The sequence below is a fragment of the Pituophis catenifer genome, unplaced genomic scaffold, assembly GCF_029215685.1.
Source record: "Pituophis catenifer annectens isolate HBS135680 unplaced genomic scaffold, rPitCat1.0.hap2 SCAF_2, whole genome shotgun sequence".
Classification (NCBI taxonomy): domain Eukaryota; kingdom Metazoa; phylum Chordata; class Lepidosauria; order Squamata; family Colubridae; genus Pituophis; species Pituophis catenifer.
This window is the reverse complement of record NW_027256882.1, coordinates 90,479,317-90,494,487: the sequence shown is the minus strand read 5'-3', so window position 1 is coordinate 90,494,487 and position 15,171 is coordinate 90,479,317. Positions and strand designations below refer to the sequence as shown.

Below are 15,171 nucleotides of genomic sequence, written 5' to 3'. Positions count from 1 at the left end.
TCGAAGATGCCTGGCTCCTGGCCTATCTCTTCTCCTTTGGAAGACACCTGAGGCATTGCCAGAGAGGAGGGTCCTGGAGAGGGAAGCCTTGCCAACTCCTCTCCTTCACTTTCGGAGTCTTCTCCCTCCGATAAGATGGGCTTGGGGGTCAGAGTCACAACCGAACAAAACAAACAAAATCAGAGTGAAGGAAACAAATACAATAATATACTAAAAGATAAGCCCAAACATGATTTGTGAACTCCTAAAAAAATTTCCTTATTACAAAGGGTTGTGATCTCCCTCATGCAAACAGTCCAAAACATGCTCATTTTCTAGAAAGTACTTTCTGCATCTGGAACACATGTGAGGAAACCTTTTAAAAATAGAGATGAGAAATAAACAGGAATTAGAAGAGATCACGGCAAAATGAGATGCATATGCCAGGCCCGATTTGCTTGATGGGCTGCAGAGTGTTGGTGTAGGGATCTTTCTCTTGTAAAAAGGCATAAAGATATCTGAAGCTATCTTTCCCCACCCCTTCTTTTCACAGATGGCTGCTTACTTTATCTGCAAGAATGCTGTGCCAATTCATGCAGCCAGCCATGCAGAAAGGCCAAGCTTTAAAACAGATGTGATGATGACAGATGGCAAAGTTTTGATTTCAAGGAGGAGGAATGGCTGAACTAATGAAGAATAATTTTGTACATACACACATGTGTATATATGTATATATGTGTGTGCATGTTTCCAATTACCAGAAGAATACATATTTATTTCTTCTTATAATTAATGACAAGCAAGCTAAAATTAAGTTCTGTCATTAAGAGTGGGTATGAGAGAGAAATAAATACCCCCACTGTATTCCCCAATCCTTTGATTTCCTGACTCTATCCATACCAGCATTGCTTTAACTGTTTAAATCAATTGTTCTATGTCACTTTATGAGTTGCTCTATGCGAAGATGGGTGGTTCCTAAATACATTAGAACACCAGATTATATTAGGCACTGCTAAGAATGCTATAAACTTGCAAAAATACTGAACCCCTAATCTGATCTGGTCTCTAAGCAAACCAAATAAATAAGACGTTATGGATTCCCTAAGCTGTAATTCCTTTGATATCATCACCTGAACAAAGATGTGGCTTGCTTAATTACAGTTTATTCATAGATAACAAAAATACATAGATGCCCAGAATATTTTTCCCTTTCAAGAAAAGTGGTATAGAGAACACAGAAAATTAGTAAGGAATAGTAAACAAAAGAAATGAAAAGAAGATAAAGGCAAAAGAAGAAACTATTACTGTTAATAGCAATTTACACCAGTATCATTCACTATACTGTTTTTTTTATCCTTGCAATCTATTCTTGTTTCTGCTCTACCTATACTTGCTTCATAGATTATCTTTCATTCTTTAACATTCTCACCCATCTTTTTGAGGATCTCACTGACCCCATTCAAACCCCACTTTCTCCATCTTACTTTTCTTCTTAACCGATTCATTAATTCATTCATTCATTGTTAACACTAATTATATTCACACCAGCTACAAATAATTTAGTTTCACTGTCAATAGCACATCAACTACACATAAAACTTTATATTCATTCAAGTCCCCTATTAACATCCCTCTATCTCTTCCTCTACCATAAATATATCTTATACTTTTATCCATAAATGCATAAAAACACCAAAAGGGCTACTACGTACTGTATCCTTTTCTTACTCCATCCATAATGCCAAAACATTTGCTAAGCATTTCATTTATTCTCACACAAGCTTTACTTCAATCATATGTCATTTTCATAAGATTGGCTGAGCATAAACCATGATTTGCAAAAAAAAAAAAAAAAAAAAAATCTACAGTAATTTACACAAGTTGCTAAACCAAAAACTGAAGCCAAATACAGTAAGACACATTTTGGCTCAGCACTCTCTGACAACAAGGACAGTGTCAATCAACATCATAGCCAATAGCAGTACATAAGGTCATAGAAAGCCTTTATACTCAAATCAGATTCTTTTTAATTTAGCCAATTTATTTCACTGAGTCTTACACAAAATTCCCTAGTTTTCCTGCCTTGTTTTAAAGCACCAGAACGTTTTGACTGTGTATCTTGCCTCTGGCTTTTTTTATTTTCATCTATTTTTTTCAAGTCCTGACCACATTAACCTTTTGATCTTTAATTTCCAGAACATGCATAGTTTGTTCCAGAAAAATGGGTCTAGGAACTGGCAAAAAAAAAAAAAAAAATCATCCATGCACAGAATAGAAGAATACATTTAAGTGTGATTATTTTGTAATCCCTTTATAATAATCTGACAGGAAGAGCCTTACTGAGAATTAATCACATGAGCCTTAAAATATAGCACATTGAGGGAGTTCTCATTCTGTTCAAGTTTGTAACCTGTCCTATAAGGACTATTTTATCCACTCGAGAAGCAATTACTGCTCTCTAAACTCTGACAAGGAATTCTCTGAACAATGACAATTCTGGCACACTTTGACTTATTTCCTAAAAACAATAAATTTTGGAATAAATAGCAAACATTGCATCTTAATGGATATTTCTAATTAAAGAGAAAGTATTGATCTTGTTGGTGGACATATGTTAAAAGCAAAATACATATAATTGGTCTCTCTCCTGACTTCTGGGAAATTTGAGTTTGGATATAGTCAAGTAAATAATTAGGCAATAGTTTAAAGAAAGTATTACAAAATAAACTTATCACAAAGATACCCAAATATTAAAGGAAATAAAGGCTAATACCTGTAAAATATTTATATTGTCTTACAATAGAAAATGGACATGAGAAGACAAAATATTATATTGCCAGCACATGAAAAAGTAAGCAACAAAACAGATAACAACAAACCTGGCAACAGCTAACAGAAGGAAAGAGACAGAGGGGCTAACTCTGGCTGCACAAGACCAAGCGTTAAAAATAAATACATACAAAGCCACAATTGAGAAGACAGCAACAACAGCAAATGCTGCCTCTGCAAAGTTGAAGAAGTTGAAGAAACAGAAGAGCCCTTGGTTAGCGGAGCCCTTGGTTAGCGGCTGCAAGAAGATCAGACTGACTACAAAAGATGGCATTAGCATCAGTTGGAATATGCCATTTGCCTGAAAGCAAGAACTGATAGGACTACAGTGAAGTAAGCCAAAGTGCTCTTGGAATTTAGAATTCAAATAAACATATCCCATGCCACAGCTGATAAGACAGACAAAAAAAAATCTGGATAGTGGACATAGCAGTACCTGGAGACAGCAGAATAGAAGATAACAAAATAGAAAGACCTGCAAATAGAACGACTGACAAAAGGAAGGAAAGGTAATACTAATAGTTATAGACGCCTTGGGTATAATCCCAATATAACTGGAGTACCACTGGAACACCTTTGGCATTGATAAAATTCACCTTCAGTCAATTGCAAAAGGCAGCTTTACTCAGGACAGCTTGATAACTTTAACACTATAAAATATCAACGGCTGCCTATGCTATGCTAGGTTCTTGGGAAGGATTTGATAGGTGGATAAAAATGCTAAATCCAGTCTGAATAACAGGTTTACTGTGCAACGGACCATAATAATAATCTTTCTTTCTTGTGTTGCGTGGTTGCCAGTTATTCCACTTCTCACAGTTTTCTTCATCATACTGATATCAGGCCACAGATGTTTGCAAAACACTAGGAGAAAGACAAGCTGTGCAACCAATAGACTATAAATGATGAAGTCTTTGTTGAGAACAGAATGCCTTGCAGAGCGGGTGCATTGTCTAACAAACAAAGCTTGCGTTAATACTCCTGAAAGCTGCTCATCCATCAAAAAAACGGGGGACATAAACACCCACTATAAGTATAATAGTTACAAATTGGAAAAAGTGCTTTATCCATCTACTTGGAAGGACAGATATTGCCAATGCCTGCATTAATGCTTATGTATCTGAATAAACATAACAAGAAATTAGTTTAGTGTTTAAATTTGAAATTAGTACATACAATTTAATTTTGCATTTTTTTTACTTCAGGAAGTAAAAAAAGGAAGACACTGTAAACCTTACTTTTCAAATATTTTGTATCTAGCTGATGAATGTTAGGTGACCTATTTTTATTTTTATAATAGTTTGTAATATTAAAAGGATGATTTTCATGGGTTGTTTTATGCTGTTATTTATTTATTCAAAGTCTTCTGAATAGGTGATATAAAGTTGATTTTAATAAATAAAATTAAAACTTACCAAGGTAGCAGTTTTATTATATGATACACCACTGAAATAATATATAGTCACATTTTTTTTAAAAAAAAATGAAACTGCAGTAATGAACATAGGTAATTCTTCACAATCAGACTGTGAAAAGAGTAATGTTATGTCAATTAATCCTAAAATCATGCAAAATGAAAACCCTCACTTCCTTTTTTTTTAAAAAAAAAATAGGAAAATGTGATTTACCCGGGCTAGGTGACAGGATATCTTTAGGATCAATTCACTTGGAAAGTTTCTGAGAAAAGTTTTCACTTGAGAATACTATATATTCTCAAACAGTAGCCAGAATAAGTAGGAGTGTGAACAAAATAAGGTCTAGCAGCATTCTAGCTTAGCTACGACTCTAAACACATGTTCAATTTTCAACTCCAATTTTGAGATTTCTACCATTGATCTTCATTTCTGATTTTACCGTAATGTTCTTGATTTCTCCTTAGTGAATCTCCCCTCCCCATTTCTCATCTTCTTTTTTAAAGATGCTTTTATTATTTCAGATGATATGAAATACCCCAGGCACAGTTTGGATTGAAAGTGTGCAAGTTATAATACACTATCACCAGCTTCACACATTATACTAAATCATGATTTGTTTCATATGGCACAATTAGCTGAGTTAATATAGCAAGCTAAACCATAAATAGCTGATAAACCATAATTAATATAAACAAATGAAATAAATCAAATCAAATCTGAGATTAGTAGTACAATATAAAAACTAAACATTTCATAATCAAGAAACAGTTTTATCCAGAGATGCCTGTCTTTATATCTGAAAGCTGAATGAGAATCCCACACCCCATCCCAGCAATAATAGTACCTCTTCAAATTAAAAAAAATAGCAGGGGGCTATATCATTCCTGAAAAGTTATCTGGTTTAGCACATGCCTTGAAAACAGTCTCACCCTAGAATTTTGTCATATTATCCACACTCAGCAAAGTATTAGAGGATAAGTAGAACTGGAATGTGATATGGACAAGAGTCTATGCCAATGTTTGAGTGGAATGGAAAAGTTGCTAATTCTGAGAGAGAAACTAATAAGTTTAATAAATTCAATTACTGTAATAGAGGGCCTATCAAAACATGAAGCCAAAATGTTTAAATTCTCTATATGCAGTAAGCTAACCTTTACTCTATCATAAAAAATGAAAAATCGAGTGATTCTTCCTTTAACAGGAATGCAGTTCAAATAATTGAAATATTAAGCCACTTGCAATTTTGTATATCTGAGAAGTAAAACAGTATCATCTATATATTTATATAAAATAAAATCTCATTGTGTTCAATGTGCTCAATTCTAGAAAACCATGTATAGGATTGCATTTCCTCATTAAGACCGATGACAAATAATAAAAAACCTTCCATATTTGATATCAACCATTCTCTATCGCCTTCTATTCTCCATTAGAAATAAAGTTTACATTCTTCCTCCTCTCTTGCTTTTAACCCCGGCAACCAAGGCGTCTTTCCCGCCCTTTTTTCCCATTGGATGGTCTCCTGTCCAATCAAAATTTCACAATGTGATATCCGTCAAATTTAGCTCCCTCGCTTCGCCTCACCTTTTGTTCTGCGTGACGGAGCTGAGTAAAATTCGCGCTCGTTCTGCCCTAATTAAAAAAAAAAAAAAAAGGCAGCGCCCTCCGTTCTTCACGCGTCCAATGCGGTGGTGGCTGAAGGCGTGGGGTCGGCTGCCAGAAACGGCCTTTGGGAGGGATTATTCGTGGCAGCCCAGAGCGGGGCTCCCGCGTTCGACAGGGCTTCAGAAATACCAGGCCTCGTTTCCATGGAAACGGGATCCCTCCGTAGGGGGCGGGGACATTCCAGGCAGAAGTCGCGGGAAACCGCTCGTGCCCTGCCGTTGGAATCACGCAAAGGAGGCTGAGGGAGAACTTAGCTTACTGAGCATAGTCGAAAGCTACTTCGACCGGGCGGAGCGTGTGATTGAAAAGGAGCTCGTAAAGCGACTTCGCATTCCCAAGGACGAGAATGGGCGAATGCTGCGGGTTCGCGGGGTCTTGGACGCAATCCGGAGCTGCGGCCACGTCCTGGAAGTGGCCTTCCCCGTTCGAAGAGACAGTGGCTGTTGGGAGTTGATCAAGGGCTGTCGTGCCCAACACAGCCAGCACCGTATGCCATGCAAAGGAGGTGAGCCCGAAGAGCACCTCCTCTCCTGTACTGTAAATTTAAGCAAACAATAAAAATCGTTAAGTTGTACTTTCACAGCAAGTGTAGATATTCAAAAGCAATAATTGGCCTTGAAGATATTAAAAACGTATTGAGTAAATATGCACAGGATTGCAGTTATTGGTTGTATTGATTGGACTTCGATCTTATTTGACTGAACTGTGGTTTGCATATTTGTCTCTATAATATTCTACACCACACGATCATTATGGGTTGGCACAATAAATTTAAAACATAATGGACTAGTTTATGGTTCACTCTTGTGCAAATCTATGCATAGAATTAGATGCGTTAAAAGTTAAGTTGTCTGCTTGAGCAGGTGAAAGACTTCAGATACAAATCCCAAAATAAATTGGTGTTTAATATATTAACTGATCGCATCTTTAGAATTTGTTAAAAGTAAACATAGCCATCTGGCTATCCAAACAAAAGTGGGACTGCAAAAACAGACTGCTTAACACCTGACAATCTGTACTGCATGACTAGTGAACCTGCGTTTTAAGGAAAGAAGGTTGATAAATGTTGGAAATAGTTGCAACATGAGGCAAAAGTAGATATCTGGCTATTTTAAGATCTGTCTAGTTGTAGTTACCAAACCCTGCTGTTTAAGGAAGCCTAGTGTTCAGAGTTGCTAAGCAGTATATAACCCATGTGGTAAACTGCTTGCTTTCTAGCAAAATGCAGTTGGTAGATGGTGGGTTGTAAAAATCCAGAGTATCTCCATGTAAGCTTTTATCTATCATTTGGTAAGCAGCAAAGAAAAGGTTGATTGATTTTTTTACTATTGTCTAGTGGTCCAGAGTTTTTCAGCTGAGATCTGGTAGGTCTAGATACAAACAATGGATTTTCTGTGGTATTAAAAATAGAACTTTGAAAAATGGCATGCACTTTGTTGCTTTCCATTCATTAATGCTGCCATCTAGCTTAATAAAATTGTACTGCTGTTTGCTCAATTGATTTTTTTTTACTATTAGTATTATCTAGAGGGTTTTTAAAAACATATTAAAATATATTTTTAAAAATATGGTTTTTATATATTTTTATATAATATATTTTTAAAATTATGAATTGTTTTAGAAAAGTTGGCAGTTATTTTTTTTTAATATAAACATTTGGAAGTCATGGAAAATGCTTAGGTATTTGGAGGAAATTGAAAAATATATAAAACTCTTTCCTACTGATCTTAGTCTGAAGCAATGACAACTAGACCCAATAATAGTTTGGCTTGTAAAGTGTTTACCATGATGTGAGTATACTTTTCACAGTTGGCTAACAGAGTTTTCTACAGATACATATCAAAGTGTAATTCAAGCTGAGTTAATCTTCCCTCTTTTCCCAATTATCTACCAATATGTAACTTTTCCTCTCATTAACAAAATATGGAAATTAAGAAACAAAATGCATCAGGCTAACACAACTCTAAACAGGGAACTTTGTATGATTGAGGCTGGTGCAAATAAAGGATCCATGTAAAAGCCTCATTGAAGAGTCTTTGATACAAACTCTGTAGCATTCTCAAACATTTATTACTAGAGTTCACAAAAATAATAAAATGTGTTTGCAATGGATATAGATGTTCATTATACATTGATATATATTTGGTTTTTTTTCTCCAGGAATTCGATATAGCAAATCTGTTAGTTCTGATGAAGTAAAAGCTTTGGCAGCTTTGATGACATACAAGTGTGCAGTGGTAGGTGAGTTAGCACTGTATGAGTAAATATTAAGGGTAGGCAGAGCAGACTTGGAAGTCAGTATGTTGAAATTTCCCTTTTGATGAGATTCACAGAAATTATTGTGTATGCTACTGTCTTCTGCCTTCAAAAATAATAATAATGCATTGTCTCCTCAAAAAATGGTTATTTGAGCTAACTAGATAATAAAAGATTCATCAAGGAAATGGCAAACCAGCCAGGGAGGCCATAGGTCTTTTGGATGAAGGAATCAAAAAGAGTGCTAAAAGGAGAAAACCAAATTGTAAAGAAGCTGAATGTCTATGGAGATTCTCAATCATTCAGGTCATAGTTGTCCCAAAAATACTTTTTCTAAAAGACAACTAGACTTCCTTGTTTTTTTCTTTGAAAATGTCTTGTTTCACATCCAAGAAGCTTCTTCAGCTTCTTCATTTGTTTACTAAAGAAGCTTCTTAGATAAGAAGCAAAATGTTTTCAAAGAAAAAAATAAGAAAGCCCCATTGCCTTCTGGAAAAAGCACCTTTGGAATAGAGAAGGTGAACAAATTGTTTGCTTCCATCTTCATAGGAGAAAGGTTGGGCAGTTCCCTGAGCCTGAGCTCCTGTTCTGTTTTAGCCATATAGTGATGACAAAAGAAGCAATATGCTAGGCCATACTGACAGGTTGACCATCAACAAATCACTGGACCCTGATGACATTTACCCAAGTTTTGAGGTTAAAGTTGAGATTGTAGACCTAACTAAAATATGCAACCTATCTATACTTCTCCTCTGTAGTTGAGGATTGGCCAATATAACTCAATTTTTAGAAAGGGCTTGTAGGGAGATCCAGGAAATTATAGATCTATAACTTAACATCATTTCCAGGAAGGTAGTGGAAACTGCTATTAGATAAAATAATCAAATATATGGATAGGCCTTGCTCAAGGATACTCAACATGCTTCCCTAAAGGAAAGTCCTATTTAAATTATCTACTATTAGTTTTTTGAGAGTGTTAACAAACATATATAAGATAAGCCAATAGATAGCATCTATTTAGATTTAAAGAAAACCTTGATAGCCAAGGAATAAAAGACCTGATTCTCTTGTAGATAAGCAGTTGACTAAAAAAATAGAAAAAGGAGTAAATCCTCATTTCTCACAATGGAGTTATGTAACTAGTGCTCTCCCCGATTCTGTCTTGGAACCAATACTTTTAACATATTTATGAATGACCTGGAATTGGTAATTTGTGGAATAACTAACTTGGCTAGTGACATTAAATACTCTAGGTGGTTAAAAACAGTAATGAACTATGAAGAGTTCCTGAGGGCTCTTAAACATTCGAGGATTGGATGTCAAAATGTCAGATGTCTTTCAATATGAGCAAGTGTAAAGCAATACACATTGGTGCCAAAAATCCCAACTATCATACCAATAGAATCAAACCTAGCAGTGATCAGTGAAGAAAGATATTTTTCAGTAATAGTGCTAATGAAGGAGTTAACACTGTTTATCTGCTGCTAAAAAGTCAATGGCATCTTAGAGACAATAAGAAACAGTACTTTAAAAAAAAAGATGCCAATATCATAATGTCCTTATATAAATCAATGGTACAAATTGTACCTAGCAAATGATTAGGGTAGGGTAGGGTAGGGTAGGGTAGGCTTTCAGTGTACATACACACAACAAAGTGATAGGTCATAGATCATAAATCATAGTTACAATCATAGTGTCATTTGGTCATTGCATCTCAGACACGATATAGAGGAGCTTGAGATCGTTCAGAAAAAGGTAACATGGCTCTGTGGCCTTGTGTGGCGAATGCACATTTGTTCACAGCTGTCAAGTTCTCAGACTGGTGCCCTGAGAGCCCTCCCTTTGACTTTTAACTAATTTTAATAGTGTTTAATTATACTTGCCTCCCTCTAAAATTTTAAAATTTATATACTGTTTTTATTTTTTAATATTTTATTCCAAACACTACCCAAACTCTTTGAAGGAGATAGGCAGTTAATAAACAAACAAACAAACAAACAAACAAGTTGATCAAGAAGCTGGAACAGCTACCCTATGAGAAAAAGGTAGCTTTTGGTCTAGAAAAGGATGAGATGAGAAGGGATATGATTGAGATGTCAAAATTATGCATGATATAAATAAACTGGACAATGATAAACTGGTATTTTGCTTTTTTCCAAAACTTCCAACTTTGCCTTTTTTGATGATTGGATTACAGTTATAGTGGGTTTTTTTTTATGAGCTGAATTAATGTGGACCTTTTCAGTTGATTCAGATACAGGCTTGAGTGTGGAACCAAAACAGCACTGGTTGTTCTTGTTGATCACCTTTGGTAGAATTAGGATAGAGGGAATTTAAGTATCCGAATTCTTCCAGATCTCTTGGTGGCCTTTGATACCAGGAAGCATGCTATTTTTCTGGCAGTATATTTGGGAGTAAGAGTTCTGTTCTTCATTAATTGTCCTCCCTAGTGGTTTCAGTCACAGGTGATTTTGCTGACTGGAAAGTTATGGGGGTACTATGGCATAACAACATTATAATAGGAATGACATTGGCTACCATTTACCTACGTTAGCTAACTTTAAAGCTATGAGTTAGAGCATAAATGTCTCAATAACAGTCTTTTCTGAATTGGGAAGATTCAGAATTATCTGTGAGAGAGGACTTGCTAATGGGTCCTACTGCCAAGGAAATGCTGTCTTTGGCTATCGCAAGCCGAAGGTTTTTTTTTTTTTTTTTAATTTGATTTATATGCCGCCCTTCTCCGGAGACTCAGGGCGGCTTACAATGCGTTAAGCAATAGCCTTCATTCTTTTGTATATTTTATACAAAGTCAGCTTATTGCCCCCACAAACTGGGTCCTCATTTCACCTACCTTAGAAAGGATGGAAGGCTGAGTCAACCTTGAGCCTTGGAGAGATTCGAACCAGCAGAAATTGCAGGCAGCTGTGTTAATAACAGGGTGCACTAAACCCTTGTACTATCAAGGCTTGATAATGTTCACTTGATAATGGCTTCATTCCTTGGGAAGAGCTTACTCCTAGGTATCTGGACCATCTATTTCACATTATACTTTTCAGAAAGACATTTGGGGATAAATAAGTGTTAATCCCAAATGGCGGAACATAATATTGAATGATTATAATGTATTAATTTATTAATCATACGATAGTTTTTTATCATTGTATTAATACTGTAAATTGTTCAGTCTCTGGAAATAAAGTAACATAATGAGTTACAATGATAAAGTATGCTAATTAGGAACGTACATAACATTTCACTTCTAACTATTTCATGTGTGGAATTTCACAAAACTTCATTTTGAGTTTGAAACTGCTCCTTCAAGTGCAAATTGGGTACTTTCAAGGACTTTAGTGGTAGGAGTTGTAACTTAAAGAAGATAAGTAGAACATTTTTAAGTAGAATATTTATATGAATAGAATTTAAGCAAAATTCTAAATCACCATCTTGGATCCCTTTAGCCTAGTTTATCTTGGATTTCTTGTAAGTTACAGTGTTCTTGATGATCATCACTTAGGCTTCAAAATACATTTTCGTCAGCATTTTATGTAAATATAAATTGACTTTAGAGAAAATTAAATTGACAACTCAAGGTAAGTATTTGGGTAAAAAAGTTTGGCCTATTTAGGCCAAATGTTCATACAGAATACTACATCATAACTAAAGTTTACGAACTAATGATCAGGATTACATATAACAAGCCATTTTTTTTCTTCTCTTGTTCCTGGTGATTTTATCTAGGTTTTAGAATTATCTTTGCTTAAGTTACAAAAAAGCCCATATATCTTCTAAGCAGCAGAGCTGTCATTCTTTAGTAGGCTTTTTATGATATTCATCATGAATGTATTTAACATGTTCAAATGTTTTACTTGCTTCTTTCTAAGAAAAGAAAAACTTCGAATTATAAGGCAATACTCTCTCAACTGTTCTTAAAAATTGCTCTCGTATTACATTTCTTTGGCTGGATAAGGGATGAAAATATAAAATGCTAATTTGTTGGTAATGGTTTATTTCAGATGTTCCTTTTGGTGGATCAAAGGCTGGTGTGGCTATTGAGCCAAAGAATTATTCAGTAAGTATAGGTTCTTCCTCTACTTATAGGGCATGCTGACATGCGCATTTTTTAAAAAAAATTCAAATAACTTTATTAAGAATAACAATTTATACAAACTATAAAAACATAGAGTTATGAAAAAGAAAAAGACAATAAAGAAAAATGAAAAAAATGAAAAAAGAAGCAAGTCACCTCTTCATCCCAGCAAATAAAAACAATTTCAATAGCTTATTGCCAACTCTTTAACACAACATATTCTATCTTCACCCCATGACTTATTTTTTAACTAGAAAACAAAATTCAAAAGCCTTGTCATTCATTCTTTGTCAGCAAAAGTCCAGAAAGGGAAACCAGTTATATCTAATTTTCTATTTCAGACTTAATCAAATAAAGCTTAATTGAGTTTTGTGTCCTTAAAAGTCTGCTTCATCAGTATGAGCTTGATGGTATCCCTCAATTCCCAGAACTCAATTGAAAAGCGATTTGCGAAAACAGTTCTTGCAGTCTGCTCAAGAAGAGCAGCTGTCGGGTTATGTGGGTTATCTCAATGATCTCTCCGCTTGTGAGAATTTTTGCCAGCCACAAATTTCCTTGTAAATGCAGACCTGCTACCAGCAGGACATGAACTTGCCATGCCCCCATCCCAAGGCCTCATGACATACTCTAATTTTGAGGATGAATTAGTGCATTAAAGAATTTGAATCAATGTATACCCATATCAGACAATGGATAGCGAATCACTGTAAAAATGAAATGGGGAAGACCAAATATTAATTATTCTGTATAAAATAGAGAACAACCTAAGAAAAATGGAATCCTTTAGAATCTTATTTATTTATCAACACCAAAGGTGATCCTGGATGGCAAACAAGAATTAATATGAACAATGAATAAAAACAAAAATATGTGCAATATAAAGTCCTTATTAATAAATTATTATGAGCAAAACAATAAAGCAAAAATACATATCACAGGAGAGGATAAAAATGCCAACCTCTACAACGGAGCCATCTGAGCAGGTCACCTTGGAGCCCCAAACCTGACAACATAAGCGATACTTGAGGGCTTTTTTGGAATACAAAAGGGAAGATGCTAGTCTAATTTCAGAGAGAAGAATGTTCCATGAAATGGGTGCCACAACAGAAAAGTCTTGTCTCCCTGAGATGCACCAAGTGAAATTCCTGGCCAATGGTACCTACAACATGCCTATGTAGTCTGCCAGATCTAGTGGGGTGGGCTGATGTAACCATGGAGAGGTGGTCCCTTAGATAATCCAGTCCCATGTCATGAAATAAAGTATAAAACCAGTACTTTGAATTGGACCCAGAAGCAAACTGGCAACCAATGCAGCTTGCAGACAGAGTTGTAACACATGCTGGTCTAGAATGCCATTGCATTTTGTACCACTGAAGCTTGTGGATACTCTTCAAGGCAGCCATATGTAGAGCGCATTGAAGTAGTTGATCTGGAAGTGACCAGTGTATGAATGATGTAAATAGGACCTACCAATCCAAGAATGGCTACAAGTGGCACCAGAAGCAAACTGGCAACCAATGCAGCTTGCAGACAGAGTTGTAACACATGCTGGTCTAGAATGCCATTGCATTTTGTACCACTGAAGCTTGTGGATACTCTTCGAGGCAGCCATATGTAGAGCGCATTGAAGTAGTTGGATCTGGAAGTGACCAGTGCATGAATGATGTAAATAGGACCTACCAATCCAAGAATGGCTACAAGTGGCACATCAGATGAAGCAAAGGCCCTCCTATCCATAACTGCCAACTGCTCGTTTAGCTGGAGTTGTTAGCCTAGGATGATGACTGTGTGGGGTGGGGGGGATAGTGCAACCCCATCCAGCCCCAGAGATGAAGTTCTGTAATCAGTGAGCCACACTACCCAAAGCCACTCATTTTTACCAGGGTTCAGCTGAAACCTGTTCTCCATCCAGACCCTTATGGCCTCCAGACACAGGAATAAGATATTAATAGCATCACTTAAATCTCCAGGGGTAGAAATATATGATTACCTCATATATTTTAAATTTTGTATTGGTATGTGTTTTAGTTCTGGCTGTGCACCACCCTGAGTCCACTAGGAGAAGGGTGGTATACAAATTGAATAAAATAATAATCATCATCATCATCATCCCATGGCTGTGAATGAACACCTTGGAAAAAATACTAAATCCTGTGGCAAACCACATAGTAGAGGCCAGGAGTGGGACCTCTCTTTCCCAACCAATACCAACTGGAATGGGTCCTGAAGGAAAAACGCAAACCAACACAATAGTGCACTCACCCCGCCCCCGATCCTTTGAGCTGGATTTATATTATTTCTTTACAATATATAAAAGGAATTTATATATTGCATTCCTATATATTGAATTTATATATTGAATTATATATTAAAAGAATTGCCTGTTAAGGCAAAGTACTGATGCTGAAAGATTTTTGTCTTGTAGGATGCAGTTTATTCCTGAAAAAAAATTGTAATGTAGATGTCATAGGTCAGTGACGGCTAATCTTTTTGCCATTGCGTGCCAGGAGGGGGGGGTGGGGGAGGTTTGCGTGTGCGCGTGCCCACAACCATAATTATATGCACCCTGCCTTGCGCATGCGTGCGCAACCCCTCCTCCCCCGTCCGCTTCTGCCATGTGATTGCCTGGTAGGCCCGTTTTTCTTTCATACCTGGCTCCAGATCCTCTCTATGCATCTGGGAAGGGTGAAAACAGCCTTTCCCACTCCGTCAGAGGCCTGAAAGGGTCCATTTCCCAACTCCCGGTGGGACAGGAAGTGACTTTTTTGCTGTCCCCAGCCTCCAGAGCATCTCTAGGAGTCTCTGGAGGCTGGGGACAGCAAAAAACGTCACTTCCTGTCCCACCGGAAGTTGGGAAATGGGCCCTTTCAGGCCTCCAAGGGAGTGGGAAAGGCTGTTTTCGCCCTCCACAGATATACAGAGAGGATCTGGAGCCAG

General features: G+C 36.5%; 1 protein-coding gene across 1 annotated transcript in view; it reads left to right on the top strand.

Moving 5' to 3' along the window:
• The first annotated feature begins 5,906 nt into the window (after positions 1-5,906).
• Positions 5,907-15,171, top strand: part of LOC139309651 (glutamate dehydrogenase, mitochondrial-like) — a 37,177-nt gene continuing 27,912 nt past the window's right edge. The window contains exons 1-3 of the mRNA XM_070933801.1: positions 5,907-6,393; positions 8,049-8,129; positions 12,161-12,216. Coding sequence (XP_070789902.1) covers positions 5,907-6,393; positions 8,049-8,129; positions 12,161-12,216 — 624 coding nt within the window. The remainder of the gene's footprint in view (positions 6,394-8,048; positions 8,130-12,160; positions 12,217-15,171) is intronic.